The sequence below is a fragment of the Pyxicephalus adspersus genome, chromosome 8, assembly GCF_032062135.1.
Source record: "Pyxicephalus adspersus chromosome 8, UCB_Pads_2.0, whole genome shotgun sequence".
In the NCBI taxonomy this organism is placed as follows: domain Eukaryota; kingdom Metazoa; phylum Chordata; class Amphibia; order Anura; family Pyxicephalidae; genus Pyxicephalus; species Pyxicephalus adspersus.
Window position 1 is genome coordinate 62,759,499 of NC_092865.1, and position 17,900 is coordinate 62,777,398.

The 17,900-nt window shown below is 35.6% G+C and overlaps 1 protein-coding gene across 1 annotated transcript; it reads left to right on the forward strand.

Annotated features, from left to right (window-relative positions):
- Positions 1-1,258: 1,258 nt before the first annotated feature.
- On the forward strand, positions 1,259-16,784 carry WNT5A (Wnt family member 5A). Its single transcript, XM_072420926.1, has 3 exons — positions 1,259-1,501; positions 7,555-7,847; positions 14,479-16,784. The coding sequence occupies exons 1-3, from the start codon at positions 1,264-1,266 to the stop codon at positions 14,935-14,937; spliced, it is 990 nt and encodes a 329-aa protein (XP_072277027.1). The 5' UTR covers positions 1,259-1,263; the 3' UTR covers positions 14,938-16,784.
- The last annotated feature ends 1,116 nt before the right edge of the window (positions 16,785-17,900 follow it).

Genomic DNA, 17,900 nt, shown 5'->3' on the forward strand with positions numbered 1-17,900 from the left:
CACATCAACCCTGATGTATCATGTCCGCAGCACCTGTTCTATGTAGGACTGATCAGTGCTGTTGCTTTATGAAGGATTGTTCACCTATCACCAATGTATGAAGATTAAATTATTACAAATATCCAATCATCTGCCAGCAAAGTCTTTTTTATCGTTAATATTTTTTTTATTCAATATTCACTTTTTGGCAGAGCAACCTGACATTTTTCATGTTTAAACAATGATTTTGCTATATGTCCAGCCTCAGCATTTTAGTAAATCAACCCCAGGGTATTTGCAGAGCTTGTTCTCTATTAAACTACTACAATACTTCATGTTTACTGCATTTGTTTCCTATGGAAAGATTAGAATTAGGCTGATTTTTAGGAAAGAAATCGAAAATGTTACTTCAATTATTAGGTAATATAAAAAATTAATGACGTGTTAATAAATCAGATCCAATTTATCATGGTTGCAGTATCTGTTCTCCATGGGGCTAATACAAGGCACTGTTCTCTATAGGATTAACACAGTGCACAATGCCTGCAGTACTTCTGTATGAGGCCCATACTACTCTTTGTGTCTACAGTACTGGCTTACTATGGAACCTCTACAATGTACCATGCCTGTAGTACCTGATCTCTAAGGGAATCATAAATCACTGTGTCTGCAATTGTTCCGTATAGGGGTGATACAGTGCATTGGCTCTGATTTCTTGAGAGGGTACACTTTCATCAGTGAAGCTGAGTGATCCAGAAAACCTGGAATGAATCAAGTTTGCTGGATCACCCAGCTTCACTGATGAAAGTGTATTCTCTCCAATCTTCCAGAGCTTTAATAAATCAAGGCCATTGTGTCTGCAGTGCTTCTTCTCTGTGGAACAAATACAGATCCCATGCCTGCACTACACTACTACAATGCATAATGCCTGCAGCATTGACTTTCTATGGGACTTATACACCTAAAGTCAGGCCAGTACAATGCATTGTGTCTGCAGTGCTGTTTCCTTGATTTAGGAGCCACGTACAGCTACAAATAGAATTCTAACATCCCAGCACTGAAATATTGTATCTCCCCGGCTGTGCTGTCTGTGTAGGGGTGAATTAAGTGAATGTTCTTCTACCTGACAAATCTTATCTGTATACTTCCCACCCTCAGTAACAAGTGTGCACTCTTCTAATCATTCCTGCCATTCTACAGTTACATGCTCATTGTAAAGCATTCCTATTGCATTATTTGTCATCAGAGGCTGATCCTACTTTATCTTTCTGCAGGTCACTGGCAATGAACCCCGTCCAGCTCCCTGAGGTTTACATTATTGGGGCTCAGCCTCTGTGCAGTCAGTTAACGGGACTGTCCCAGGGGCAGAAGAAGTTGTGCCTGCTCTATCAGGATCATATGCAATATATCGGGGAGGGAGCAAAGACTGGGATCAAAGAATGCCAATACCAGTTCAGACACAGGAGGTGGAACTGCAGCACTGTGGATAACACATCAGTATTTGGCAGAGTGATGCAAATAGGTAAGACCATTTTACTAAACATAGAAATGATGCATCTATTAAATCATTTATATATCTCATTATTTATTTACATTTTTTACTATTTGTTTTTACAAGACAGATACAGGAGGATTCCTCGGTCATTGTTTGTTTTTTACCAAAATGAATTTTTACCAAATACCTTATGTCATGTCATGACATGGGTTCATATGCATTATATATAAATATATAATGTTTATATTAATGTTTATATATATATATATATATTTACAATGTTTTTTATATTAAAAAACTTTCAGATACCTTTTTCAGATATCTGACTTATAGTTACGACAAGTTGAAAATTATTGTTCAATATTAGTTTGGTTTATTTGGTAGCCAATACAAAAATATCATAATGTGTGTGTATATGAATATATATATATATAGTGTGTATTTCTTTTTAATAGATGCCTACTACACTCGGCCTATCATTATTCTTTTTTTTTATGCTTTTGTTGAATAAACCGTACGCTACTTTCTGGCGTATAACGATTCTGTTTCCAAACCATTCTCTTTGGTGTGTCAGTTGAAATAACTAAACTCATAAAGTAGGCCTATTTTTTTTACAAGTATTCCACAGATGCGCTTGTGTTTTCCAAGCAAGTCTTTATGTTTTTAATTAGTTTTAATTTATTGGAACTTGATTTATTGTTTGTTAAAAGGTGGAATTGTTATTTTAAGATGCATTTAGCATACTTACGAGCCTGGCAGAAGTAGCACAGGATACAATTACTACTGGATGAGAATTCTGCTTTAGGTCTGTTTTGTATTTCTTTCTTTATGAGTTGTCTTTTTTATTATTATTTTTAGTTGTGATGAATACCAAACCATTTCAAGTTGATAAGTTGACTGCTGATGGTCTGCCATAGTAAATACTTTGATTCTGTTATTATTTAGGCTTTTGTCACTAAGTAGGCAAGAAGTCTTGGCTTTATATGTGTAGACATAAAATAGGGTATTAACTTTGGTTTAATTGCCCCCCTTGGACTCCGTAAGTTTATTAATTGGGAATCAAGTGCATGAAAAATCTGTTTATGGCTGTTTTATGATGGAGTGTGATGCTGATCTTTTTCTGCATTACATATTGCTTGATAAAAAAAATTAAAAATTCAAATTCAGCTACCAATTTGTAAAATTTGTTATGGTGTGACCCGTGGGCGTGGCTTGTTGAATAATTATTTGCATTTTCCAGGCACACAATATTGTTACAAGCTATCAATTCTCCTTTTACTGCAAATGTGTACAAGCTCTAAAAATTTGCCAAAACCACTAATTATTTAGTGGCAGGGAAAACAAAATTTACAGTATTGTACCTCACTTGTGACAAATTTTCTGTAACTCAAGTACTAGCGTGACAATTGTAGTAGTTTATAACAACCAATCGCCAGTCACTTTTTATTGTTCTAACTGACTTTGCCAAAACTTAGTGAAAAATGAAATCTCATTGGTTGATTGGTGTTTCACAATGTTTCCATGCTACTGAAACAAGCCCTATTACGATATCTGGAATTGAAATTTCTAGAATGCCCAGTCCAAATCAGTTTTGTAGCTCCATAAAGAGTGATATGGGCTGCTCAGTTTTTAAAAAAAATCTACTACAGTTTTATTTTAATCATATTATTGTATATAAATGTAGACAGTTACGTGAACATCAATTTTTTTGTACTACCACATATGACAATGGAAGCATGGTCAATTCTTTTAAAATAATTTTGTGCAATGAAAATGCAAATCCCTATATTTTCACTACAAGTACTCTATATAAGCATATGTGTAGATGCTTCAAAATTATCAAGAGGTTTCAACCCTATAAAAAAGGCATTTGAGGATCTTTTGATTCTACTCTTGATATTAACTCAATATAAAGAACTGATTTAAGATTGACTTGATCAAACGGCCCCATTCCATGGGAAAACCAAAGGTATATGGCCAACCTTATAAAAAACTATCTGTGTTCTGGAGGACTATATACAAAACAAAACACAAAAAATATAAAAAAAAGTGCTAGTGATGTATAATATAACCCATAGAGAAACATAAGGGATTAGGCTGTTCAGTTGGCAGTTTTGTGCTTGAATATACAAGCCCTTGTTTTAATGACCTTATTATGTGAGTTGAGGTGGTATTATTGCATTATGCTGCTTTTTACACCTTGGGATTTGCACGGAGAGTGACTTGTGTTTCTTGTCAATGTTAAAGACTTTGATCACTAGGAAGGTCTCTTCTTTGCTCACTTCTGTCTTGTTTGCACTTGGTTTAAAGTCATTTTTTGGGAAATCCACTGTTGCGTTTGAAATAAGGAGACTCCCTACAAGCAGTGACAGTTTCAATCCCCTAAGATTTTCGGCTGTAGACGTAAAAGTCATTAAAAGGAGAAAAAAACTATCACTTCTATCCCTGCATAAACTGATTTCTTAAACAAGAAGTAATTTATAAGGGCAATTAGGCACTTAAACTAACTGCGGCACTAAGAGGGTTTAATAGGTATTTAGAGGCGGTGGCTTAGACTTGGATAGTGAAGTGCCTATTCATCGGCTCTCAGAACTGGACTCCAGACTATATTTAAGTTTCATAAACTGGGGAGGGGAAACATGAAGGCCAGGAGTATAATTTTTATTTCTGGGAAATTAGCTGAAAAGTAAAATTGCTGGGCTTTAAAGATGATATGCATTACAGAATTAATGTGCTTTTGTAGGCACTTTGCACAGATTTTTTGGTAATTCCATATATCAATGTGTCTCCATATGTCTCATACAATTATCAAAGATTTTACATTGTATATTTTCCTATTGAAATGGTGTGTGTATAAATAATATCATGTGGTCCTCCAGACAGGACCACAGTTTGGACTGCAGCAGTGGTGTGCATTTCACTATATCATCCAGATTTATGCTTAAATGAAGGTTTTGATTTTTTTTTTTCCAGAATAGGATTTTGTGACAATTTTTCTGTTGTCCCTTTTGTGAAATGTCTCATTCTTCCCTAAGAACAAAAACCCATACACCCATATTTTTTATTTTGAGCTTACTTAACAAAGTAAGTTTAATTATTAAGGTTAAGATGGGTTCAGACAGATCATCCAATTATGTGAGCAAAAGTAAATTAAGAAAAAATATCATATATAAAATATAATAAATATATGTAAATAATAATATTTTATATATATATATATATATATGTATGTATGTATCATATTGTTTTCTTATGCATGTATCATATTGTTTTCTTATATTTAAAATGTTTTACAATTTTATCCTACATAAAAGTAAAGCCAAGTCATCTGGATAACTTCTATATTTCACTTTTTTTTACTAAAACTAAACTGTAGGAACTATATATATGTGTATATATATATATAGATATATATATGTGTGTATATATACATGTGTGTGTGTGTGTGTGTGTATATATATATATATATATTTATATATATCTATATATATATATATATATATATATATATTACAGTAAACTCGTATTGTTAAGCTTGGATATATGTAAGTTGTATGCCTTCTAAATCCTTAGCTTTATGGAAATGAATAAATGAATTTATAGAAAGGGCATATATTTAAATTTTTTATTCTATTCTGCCTGCAGCTTGCATAAATGTCTATTTTCAGTTTTCACAGTTCACAATTGTATTATATATACATATATATAAGTATTTTCCATGGGGTTTAGTTGCATTTGTTGTGTGCCTTGACTGCATCTGGTTATATTGTAAATATTTCTCCATTTTCAAAGGGATCTGCACCCCTTAAGCTGGAATTATTTATATTAAGGGTAGTTTCTGGGAAAAGACACATGTTATAGAATCAATGCAGAATATTCACAGTATAATATGTGCACATACCACTGTAATACATATCTGTAATTAGCAGCCTAGTCCATAGGAATTCCTAATTGTTACCCAGAATACTTTATAAAAGGCTCTAAGCAAAATGCACATTTTTAAACTTCTTGCGGGATCTGCTAAAGTCTCGCCCAACCCAATAAAAGCTTATAGGGTCAGCCTAAGAAGAGATTTATATTCCAAGCTGAATCACGGTTAACTCCTAGGATTTCAGATGGCCTATGGCATTTATATAGGACTGTGTACAATATGGCATTCATATAGGCAATGTGCTCGCATTACACAAAGTGAAAAGAACTCGTTCCTTAATTTAATACAAACCGTCTGCAGACCCTCTGTTAAAAACTCTCTATTTCAATGCTTTTAAAGGCCGTTTTAGAGATAAACAGAGATGACTTTAATTCGATGGAAGAATACGATGGCACACAGTTTGATAGCAAGGAACAGAAAAGATATCAGATTTTAAGATCTCATGTTTTTATTCCTGCCTTGACATTTATTTTGGAAAGTCAGTTAAGTGCCGTTATTGTAACCCTCAGCACATGTAACCTCTCAAATCATCTTGTTTTCATTTAATGGGAGCTGGTGTGGGAAGAAAGTTTTGAGAGCCCAAAATCGCTTCCACCCCTTGAACCTCCTCTACTTCTGATTAACAGATAAATTTGCTAAACCATTTCACCCTGCAGTTTTAAATAGATGCCCATAAGGGGGTGTCATCTGAGAAGGTCCTAATATTCAGAGTAAGAAGATGTAAACCACAATGAAATGACGTATAGTTTTCCTAAAGTACTATATAATAATTACCATATTTTTTACAATATAGTTGTTTCAGATATATACGGTCTACACTCACTAGCAATGGCGGCATGCCAATTCTCAGGGCAGGTTTTCTGATGGTGTCAACAGTAAACCATACTTGGTTAATGTATATTGACAGGGCCTCTTGTAATTGGCTTATAGCAATTACCTTAATGTGTACCCTTTGACAGGATAGCTAGGCATTATTTTATTAAAAGATGCTGGTTTAAATTGATTGAAAACCACATTTGAAATCAGAATGAAAGTTGAGAATTAAAAAAAAATTGAAATACATTTCATAAGTCCCCAAAAGCATTTTCCCCCACTGATGAGCATTACTTTGACCTGCAAGGTCACAGCACCCTCCTGCCCTCTGAAGCCAGAACTATCTTGGATTCCACCATTTTCCTAATTTTCTCCATGGGCAGATATATATATATATATATATACATACAGTGGGTGCCGGAGGTCATCCCAGCAAGGTGATTGGAAGTTTGAGATGCCTAACATGGGACAGGCGGTGCATTTGTGTTAGTCTGTATCAGAAAGAAAATGAAATTAGGATGACCTGAAGCCATCTATTGACAATATTATGGGTGCTTTACAATAGATTTACGTGGGGACTTTTATTCTCACCATGTAAACCTATTTTATCTTTAGTGAATGGGTCTCCAAATCTTTGAAGAATTTGAAAAAAAGACCTTCAGACCTTCAGACCTCAGTACAGACCTCAGATGACTGTCACTGGACATAATCTTTCTCGATAATTTCCAGTAACAAATGTCCGATTGAAGGCTGTAAACACAGCACCATCCTGCCCTAGGAAGAGGAGGACGAGCAATTTGTACCCCATTGTGCTCTCCTAACGGAAAAAATGAGGGTCATTTCCAAATGTTGTTTAGCGGTCTACCAGGACGGATTGATGAGCAAACTGTTGTTGCTTCATGATATATTATGAATGAATTACTTTACAGTGCTTGAAGTTACAGAGGTTATTGCTGGGAGAGGGACAAGACCTGTAGGTGTTACTAAACTGCAGCATAGAAAAGATTATCCACCCTTGCCAGCCAGGCATTTACAGAGCTGTGTAAGTCCCAGGACAAAATGGACAAAAATAAAAATTCATAAAATACATAAAAATGTAAATATGTGCACAATTGCACAATTAAAGGTGTGTGCTTAGCTTGAGAATGAAGGTGCTTTTATTGGTTACTGGAGTCCCAACCTTTGAAATGTTTTATTTTTAGGAGAATTTATTTTATTCTTTTCTTGTTTCTACTCTTACATTCGGTCAATAATTTTTTACACATCTATTTTTGACCTGTTACCCTGATATCTTGAACTATTGTTTTACAGTGATTGTTGTTGTTGTGTTTTGCAGGGAGCAGAGAGACGGCCTTCACGTATGCCATCAGTGCCGCCGGAGTGGTAAATGCAATAAGCCGAGCTTGCAGAGAAGGGGAGCTCTCAACCTGTGGCTGTAGTCGGGCAGCCAGGCCTAAGGATCTACCCCGGGACTGGCTGTGGGGTGGCTGTGGAGATAATCTTGATTATGGCTATAGATTTGCCAAGGAGTTTGTGGACGCCAGGGAAAGAGAAAAAGTCCACCAAAAAGGAACATACGAGAGCTCCAGGACTCTGATGAACCTACACAACAATGAAGCCGGAAGGAGGGTGAGTGGTCCTGCTTATGGCGTTGTCATAATATTTGCTGAGCCAATGGTCACTGAATAGTTTGTATGTAAACCAGAGCTAAAACTTTGTTATTCTTGGCGATATGCAACATATAAAATATAATCCTGTTAAGTTTAGGTGGTTGACTGTGGAGGGGAATGGGAGAAACCAGGCAATACAGAATATCAGACCTTGGAAGGTCCATATGGCTTTGTTAGATTTTATGCTTGTTCCTTTCATTGTGTTAAAAAGTACTGAAAGGAGATACCCAGTAAGATCAGTCATAACAACCTTCATAAAGGTCAGAAAACTCCTTAAAGGTCAAACGTGCAGACTCTGGAACGTAGCACAGGGATCTCACCGATGGAGTGGTGAAGAGATTGTCAGTTGGTTTAACATACCTTCCCAGCTGTCTGAGATGAGATAGAGGGAAACCTTTTAATACAATATATATATAATTACACAAAAGAGATGTCTATGTCACCCCCTTTGTTAGTTTGTTGTGTTTGCTTAAACCCACCTTTTTCACCACTAATTTTACTAATCTGGCTTCTCAAATTGTCAAATGTAATTATTAAAAGGTAAGATGACATATAATATTCACGATTCCTTATATATTATGGTTAAATAATTAGAGGTCAATACATTACACCAAAAAGGATGACAATAGAGGGGGTCAGAGGGACTCCCAAGCAGGGACATTTAGGATCCAGGAGTCTCCAGCATCCACCAAAAACTTATATATATCATTGTTGGTGTACTGACCTTTTTTAGGGCCATATTTATCATTCTTTAATCCTTTTTCAAGTTTTATGTTGCTTTTTATACTATGACTGAATATATAAGCCTGCTAATGCCCACTTTTTCCCATGTTCTAATTTAAATATATCAGTAATAGAATCTCAGAACAATAGCCTGCTAGGTCTTGGCTTTCACTGGGAAAACTGCTTGTTTCAGTTTTTGGGCAGCTCATGGTTTATACAATAAATGACAAACATTAGAAATTAGATTTTTTTAGGAGAAGGTTGAGATATAAGATATGCTTATTAATCATATGAATGCAAAATGTTAACTCACTTTAATTGTTAATTTGCAGTTTTTGATATAGTTTTATGTATATTTGGGGGGATAGTGATCAGATACATCAGCATTGTATGGCATGTGGGAAGGTTCTTTGACCGGGGCTCTTCGTGTTTCCAGTTTGTCAGGCCTCGTACACGGGGACCTATTTTAACTTCCATTCTAATAAAATAATCGAATCCGGAGTGATCATTGGCAACTGATTTTTTTTTTTTATTCCTCCCATGGACATGGAGCAATAAACATGTTGGTCAGTTAATTGAAAGTATACAAGACAAGCCATGTGTAAGCACCATATTTGAGCCTTGTTTTAGGAAAAACTGGTATTTCATCTGTTTATGTGAAGTTGAAAATGGCAGTAGAGGGTCAGATCATTGATCATGTATGCTGGCAAGTTCCCCAGGACTGCTGCCCTGGGAAATGAGACTTTAGGTTCAAGTAGCTGTTTGTGTAGGATATGTATGTTCTTGGCTCCTTTATGATGTTGAACTATTGGTAAACGGAAAATCATAAATGTTCTCAGATTGTGCAATTCAGCATTATATCTTGGACTTGTAGAATAAAAAATGTAATGCTAATAATGTTTATCATTGGCTGGTGTACTAAAGCAAACTAGAAACTGCTTTAGTTTATTTTGTATTTGGACATGTTAAAAGCACAATATTCAATGAAAAGCACGTTAAGATAAGTGATATGTCCTTAGTTTATTTTTGACACTTGTTTCCAAGACCTCATTCAATTAAGTTGAAAGGTTCTTGTGTTTGTCTCTCTTATCTAATCCCCTCCTCAATTATCTAATCTTTCCTTCTTATCAGTATTTCTATTGTTTAAATGTATATGGGAATGGAACAGCCTGGCTCTCTAGTTATAGGTCTAATACACATGAGCGGATCCATTGCTATATTTGTGATCACCTGGTCCAAAGTCAGAAAACAAGCCAACCACTTTTATAATATTCTGTCCTTCTAAACAAAGGGTGGGGATGGGGTAAAACACAGAACACATGACTCCCAATTAGATTTTGATGTGATGTGACCAACCAGTCTGAATTATCCACATTTGATGAACAAAATATTGGTCACTTACTATTGATGACCGGTTGGATTAATTTCAAATGCGTTTGTTATTGGATCACAAATTGGGTCATATGTTCACTACCCAGTAGGAAGCAGAATTTGCTGTCAGATGGAACCATATCATGTGGCAGGACCAGCAAGCAAATGGAAACGTCAGATTTAGAAATTCTAGTGTAGGAATCGATTTCAAACAGAAGGAAAGTCCAAGGATGTAAATACTTGATGGGGCCGGGTGGACCCAATAATCCTCTGGCTTCTTAGATATTTTGTTAAGTCAAACAGAAACATTTCCCAGCCATAACTCTGATTTCTGTGCATCTAGGATAAATATATATAATATGATCTCAAATTTAGATGATGGTTTAAATGTTTGTGCTTGTCCAAACCTTATGATCACAAGAATAAAGATAAGATTTATGAAGGTTAGCTGGGTACTGTCTGGTCCTAATATTCCTAGAAGGGTCCTAAGACTGTTGCAAGTCCATGGTAAATGAACGTTGTGTGATAAGGCTCCCATGCAAGAAGCCATTCTGTGAATTGCACAATTTTGCAGAAGTAAAGGTAAACCTAATAATGTAGCTGCTGCTCCCAAACTATTGTGCACCCAATGAGTTGGGGAATGTCTGCTTATGTTGGAAACCTATCACAGGTTGTCTGCATTGTGCCACAATTGCCTAATACCAGTAGACTAGTAGCAAGCTAAGTAAACTGCTGGGCCGACCCTGTGTAAAGTTTGCCCTCTAAAACCATATAGTGAGTATCAAGAATTCTTTCATTTGCAAACCTTTCTCTGACTTGGTTGACCTGCATTTTCAAAAGGTCCATGGTGGTAACCCAACATTACTATTTGTTTTTTGTAATTAAATTATTGTGGTCTTGAATGTCACATCACCAAGCACAGTGGGCACACTGTAAAAGTACCCATCAGCTGTAGACCATACGGTGGCAACCACATCTATAGCAGTCACTTGACAATGGCTATAGACACTTGACCATTCCCTGTGGCTGACCAGCACCTTCCTGTCTCCGTTGACATGCAAACTGGCTGGATCAGGTGACTGTCTTCTCTTTTTCATAGATATATTTAGTCCTTTCCAAAATCCCCACCATTTAATACACCCAGCCTATATCAAATAATTTGAACATTAGACTTTTGAAACTAGATGATGCACTGCTCTAAAATTTAACCTGATTATGTTTCAAATCTAACAACTGGTTTGCTCGAATCAGTCAGTTGCCAGTTACTGCTGAACTTATTAGAAGTTTCACAACAAAATAATTAAAACAACAAATGTATTGTAAGACACAAAATAAATAACAGCTGCGGGCATGCAACTTGTCAATAGCAGCTGGCAAAGCAGATCACTTCCTTTGCCTCTTCGTTACGGCCAGCCTGGCGTCTAGCAGTTAGTCTTAATGGTGCTGTACAGTTGCCGTGTGTGAAATGTAAACATTTTTAGTTATCTTTAAAGACCTCATTGGATCGTTTTAGTTCCGGTCTCATGATAATCTGTGTTGCCACATGCTAGGTGAAAATTGATATCTGGGATGGCTTGTCCTGATGAGTGGAATGGGGAAATATAGCAAATCTAAACCACTAAGGGCTTATTTACAAAAACAACTGTGATGTACGTGCATTGCAACTCACCACATTGCATGGTAACACAGTACTATGTTTTGTGGTTCAAATGCTACACCTTTATGTTTTTGCCCATTCTCATGCATCAGAGGCATAGGCTGACCTAACCTAACACATCATGAGCAGGCCCTAAAACAGAAATGTAATATTGCAGCTTACCAGTCCTTGATGGCTACAGAAGTGTTCTCTTTCATTTTATTTTTCTGCCTGAAAACAGCACACATCTTTCCTTAGATGGCTACTTATAGTCACCTCCACTGCTGCTTCTGGAGTCAACACCTATGTCATAGTATCCGAGTTTACATTGAGATGATGTAATTGCCTTTAGATGACTTTGTAATGCCTAGGGCAGTCTTTCTTAAAGTGGAAGAAAACCCAAAACTAACCCAAAACCTTACCTTACCCTGACGTTCAATCCCGCAGATCAGTCTGTCCATTTGGGAGTATCAGACTCCACCATCTTCTCCTCTCTTTTTCCGTGTTCTCCTTCCTATGTCCCCCGGTCTCACACTGTGCAGGCCCAATAACGGGTGATGTAGATTGGGGAAAAAACTTGCCGATCTCATTGCGCATGTCTGAGATCGGCTTTTTTTCTCTGTTGATGAAAGGGCTCCTTGGGGGGGAATGCAGGGAAGGTGACTATAAGTAGTTGGGCATGGCGGGTGGGCTTATCAGGAATTTTCACTTTTACAGAGAACATATGAGTTGATTGGGCTCGATCCCTGTGAGAACAGCAGCAGGGGGACTGGCTAGAATATTTGTAGACGTGATTTCTGGTTGTCGTGTTGGGGCCAAGCCTATGTCATTTTGTGATTTTGAGAACGGTGTGGAAGGGTTAGATCGTCAGATTTTTTCACTGTTGTCTTTGGTCTAGGAGGCACATTACTGAAATTTGGCAATGTTGACTATAACCTCCAAAGTTTGTTGAAACATTCTTTATAAAGGCAAAGTTTTCATGATACTGGTACTTTGTTGTGAGTTGTTTATAAAAATCCCCCTATATATGTAAAACATGAGTAAAAAGAAACATTGCAAAGAAAAGCAAGATGCGTGAATATTTGCATTGGAAAGATGGTACTGCTACAAATGATCAAAAGAGTTGCAGAAAAAGTATTGGAATTTCTCCACGAGAAATATGGCACTTGCTATTGCATACAGCCTCATCATGCTACTTCTTAGCTTTCATGTTGATTCTTTAGTTTCTAACAAGTATAGAATTGAGAAACTGAATTCTGACGTTCATGTGCTGCATGTATATTTCTGGTTTGAGATAGCCAGGTAATTAGCAGGTTCAGAAAGGAGCTAGCTATGGCAGTACCTATATCTCTCCCATGGAATTTGCATTTTAATAGCTTTAAGAAGTGGGATGCTGAAACATCGTCTAACACATCAGTCACCATGTCGGGTGTGGTGAAATGGGATGTGTTCCCATATTATATATTAAAAGCCAGATCCAATTGAGATGATCAGTGTCTAGACCTAACTATTATGACATTTATTAAAGCATAGGAAGTGGTTGATCATTCTCATCTTCAAAGACCCAAGTCTCTCTCTTGTTGACAAACAGTGGCTTAAGACATAATAAAGCTCTATAATTATGAAAGTTATAAAGGACTCACCGTGTGTAATGCTACAACTAGTTCTTCTAGATGCACTTTGTGCTCAAGCACCTCTCTGTAATTAGAGATAATCATTTAAAGACCCAAACAAAAACATTATATATTGCACCTTTTGAGTCCCTAGATGTTGTGGCTTTATGAAATTTATAAAGTTTTTCTCACTTATTTTTATTTGGTAAACCAACTGCTATCCTTGTCACAAATACAAATGCTTGTTTGTGGTCCTGGCAAAAGATCCCTACAGCTTACATGAAAGATGGGGAAGGAGGGACCGTTTAAATGGCCTATTAATCCCCCTCACTTAACAGATCACATGACCAAGTGCAGGGGATGCACCGAATAAAAGGTCCTTGTCACCCGCAGGGGGTCTTTTTATATTTCCCTACCTGACAAACTAAATTTAACCACTGTTACTTCCATAGTCAATGCGATGTGGGAACGGGACCCAGGTCCTCTGTAACAGGATCCTGGCTGAAGTTGTTAATGCTGTGGTGTGGGAACTGAGGCAAGGTCTCCCATGTAACGGGACCCCTATTACAATTGCTACTGCTGGGTCTTTGGTCATCACTGGCACAGTTTTTACATTTCAACTTCTGTTGAAAGCAGTTCTTAGATTCCCATGTTGACTACTAGTTAATTGATGGTGATATCTCTCACAAGGATTTTACTGTCACCTACCTCCGTGGCCTTACATGTTACATGATTACGTTTGGTTTATTCCATCTTTTATCCTCTACTTGAGGTCTGACTATGAAAATATGACTTTTCAATGAAATATGGGGAACTCAGGCCCCTTTGCACAAAGTTTCCCTAAGAAATGATTTGACTAGTTAGTCATCCACACAAACCCACTGAACAAATTTTGTAAAGAATTGGAAAGCCAATTTTCATCCAGGTCTTTACGTCCACTGTTAGTGTCTAACACCACAAACTATTTTCGCTGGTTGGACACAAATTACTACCTCAAGATGCAACAGTCTACCTAAAAATGTGGAGTAACCCTAGATTAATGTCCTCGGTTTTGCAATTGAATGTCCATTTTTGTGTTCACAAACTTTTAACCAAATAGTTGTTTCCATAGGAATTTTATACAAATGACCCCTTTTTGACTAGGGCCAATATTCTGATTTTTGATCTGTTTCTGATCTGTTTCCAAATGTATGCCTTATGTGTTTTTGAAAATAAAGCGCCTAACTGTTTCCATTTTTTCCTTTTAGGCTGTAAGTACATTGGCGGATGTTGCATGCAAATGCCATGGCGTGTCTGGATCCTGTAGCTTGAAGACCTGTTGGCTGCAGCTTGCTGATTTTCGGAAGGTGGGAGACCTTTTAAAAGAAAAATACGACAGTGCTGCAGCTATGAAACTCAACAGCAGAGGAAAACTTGTGCAGGTGAACAACAAATTCAATTCCCCCACCCCGCACGACCTGGTTTACATTGACCCAAGTCCGGATTATTGTGTTCGCAATGAAAGCACTGGGTCTTTAGGCACCCAAGGAAGGCTGTGCAATAAAACATCAGAGGGTATGGATGGCTGTGAACTTATGTGTTGCGGTAGAGGCTACGATCAGTTCAAAACTGTACAGACTGAGCGATGCCACTGCAAGTTTCATTGGTGCTGTTACGTCAAATGCAAGAAATGTACCGAGATCGTCGACCAGTTTGTATGCAAGTAAGATGCAAAACTGTGGACTACGAACAATACTGAATATCTGCATTAATTTATAGAGGTCACTTAGAAGTTGCCAGCATACAGCAACTGGATCCTTTCTCTTTAATTCGCTCAGCCGCTCTTGGGGTTAAAATTTAAAAAAAGAACAAAATAATGGAGACGATGAACTGAAAATATTTATTTACAGAAATAAAGACTTTTTATAAGTATATAATTAGATAAAGACGGAGATGCACGGGATTTAGAAAATGTATAGTAAGTAAAGACAAGTTTATATGGAAAAGAGAGTAAAAAGCAAGGACAGATGGCCAAAGACTTTTTTTCCAAGATTGTATTTAAGCGGTTTATGGAGTTTTTACTCCTAAAGTGCTCAAAATTCTGTCCATCAGATACAGAAGGTTTTTTTTTTTTTTTCTCCGGCAACATTTTTATTTTCTTATTAAAAAAAAAATACTATTCGATGTGTGATACCTCTTGAAAATTTTGGGATTGCACTTTGTATTTTTACATAAAGTCTTATTAGTTCTGTTTTACATTTTCATATTCAAGACAGTTGAAAAGTTGGATCACAAATACAAATAACTTTTTATTGTAATTTTTTTTTTTACTGATCACACTAGTTATACTGGTTATACAAAGGGGAAATATTGATCACCTCTACTTTGCTAGTTTATTTTAGGTTGTATTTTTTTTCTGTTAAATATTTCATCTGCTTGACCCAAATACGTGGCTGCACATTACTCAAAGAAATGTAGTCCTATCTCATGCTGTACGTAGATTAAAATATTTAAAGATCCACTTCTTTATGAGCTAAAGCCATTTAAATAATACAAATTCCTAATATGCAGGTTTTTTTTAACAACTCATATTTTACATAATATTAATGCTATACACTAAACTTTACATACCGTATGGTAACATTTATGGGAAGTTGTGGTCTGCTGTTTTCTATTTCAAAGCTTTTGTGACTATATGTATATATCCCTAAATATTGCCAGTAATTAAATGTATTTATTTACCTAGGCAACCTTTCCTTTATATTTCATAGTGACATTTCCTATTTAAAAAAAAAAATCATTTTTGACATTTTTAATGACACGTTATACAGCCTGTTTATCATTGGTGTCAATTTTCAAAGGCTTTGTTTTGAACACATTAAAGAACATACTGATGACTGAGTATGGGGACAAAGGGTGAATTTCAAAAAGTATAATGCACTTGAAGCCATTTTTTCCCCCCATGATATCATTACCTCTTTTTGGAAGGGCATTAAACATTTGATTTTTTTTTTAAACAACTAAAAAAGTTTGATAACAATGTCCAAAATTTTTTATCCAAAAATTCCACAAAATAATTTTTTCCCTTGATAGCTTTTTGTGTTCATTTCAATTACCACCAAGCCATGTAAAATGTTTTTCTCACTTCTTTACAGTAATTAAAAGAGAAATAATTTATTGCAAATGTACGAAACTGCCATAATGCTAATTTTCAGCACTGCAGAAGTGAAATGCTTTTGGTTTTTTTAATGAAAAAATACTTTTATATATTTTTTGACAGCAAGATTATTTTTTTTTCTTGAGTAATTTGTTTTACAGACAGAGCAAATTTTACCGATCCATTTTATTCATTTGAATTATTTAATTGTAAGATATTTTACTTGTCATCAAGAAATGTAAATCTATGTTTTTCTTTTCTTCTGTATGTTGTACATGTAATGTACATATTCTTCAGCCCTATATAATTTGTATATTTTTCTGGCTTAAAAAAAAAAAAGAGTTCCAACAAAAGGTACATGGCTTATGCCAAAACGAAAAACGTGAAAATATGAAATAAAAAAAACTTGGTTATTAAGTGATTTGATTTACTATCTTTATAGTGAAAAATGTTGCATAGATTTTTTTTTAAATACAAAAGATTAAATATATTTATAGAAACTTTTTTTCTTTTCCATGTGGCACTGCTCAAAGTCTGACAATCGCCCTTTATGGTGTTTTGCAAAAAAAAAGGTCAAGGAACTCAATATTATTTCAGATGTACGCAATTAAAATGTTTGTGTGTAATGTTTGCATACATTTTGCTGCATTTGTGAAGGAATGTACTTTATTAAACCAGCTTCATAACTATGATTGTATTTCAACATCCAGATATGAAAAAATCAATCCTATATTTTATTTTTTAATTTGTACAACTGAGATTTTTTTAAACAAGTTCTAAAAGTGTTTTAGTTTATTTTTAGTTTATTTTGGTAAATCTAACCTAAAATTTAACTAAAGCCAAGAACATAAATATAACAAAATGCAGTCTACCAGTTTTTTTATGTGGGCTGGCTACATTACTTTTCAAGCTAAGAACATTTTTATAAATTACAGAAAATACTAAAAATGCAGGATCTTTATCACTTCCCAAGTGATAAAACAATTCTATCTTTCTTGTGTAAACGACAAGCTCCCATCACCACAACCACCATCAAATACTGATGTACAAAGGCTAATAAAAATAATTTAGCCACCGAATTGTAAAACTAGTAAACCACAATATACCAATTTGGCGGATTTAGGTGCATTTTATAGATTACCCATAGAAAGGGTTACTTAGAGTATATACAGATAAAGGGAATCAATAGTGCTAAAGCTATTTGAGCATAAACCGTGAAATGGCTCAAAATAACTGTATCTTCACATGTGCCTTACTTATTACAAATTATACTGTGAATTTTTTTGATAGTTCACTTTTAAGTACCAAAAATGATTTCAGCTTACCAGTTTCTAAATGTGGTGGCTGCATAAATTTTCTTTCATTGTACAATTAAGGCAAATATAATAATCTTACCAGTAACGTGCTATCATTACACTGAGAATTAAAATCTCAAACAATGTAACCATGCTCTGTAAATGAATAATTCCTCCTGTAATGGAGATGAAAAGCAGAGATCGTATTTGTAGTCTAAATCAAAAAGTAAAATTAAAA

Bases quoted from the DNA above. Each gene is read 5' to 3' on its own strand.
- WNT5A (XM_072420926.1), top strand. From the start codon at position 1,264: ATGAACCCCGTCCAGCTCCCTGAGGTTTACATTATTGGGGCTCAGCCT. The intron at 1,502-7,554 runs GTAAGACCATTT...TGTGTTTTGCAG, and splicing joins TGGCAGAGTGATGCAAATAG to GGAGCAGAGAGACGGCCTTC. The intron at 7,848-14,478 runs GTGAGTGGTCCT...TTTTCCTTTTAG, and splicing joins ACAATGAAGCCGGAAGGAGG to GCTGTAAGTACATTGGCGGA.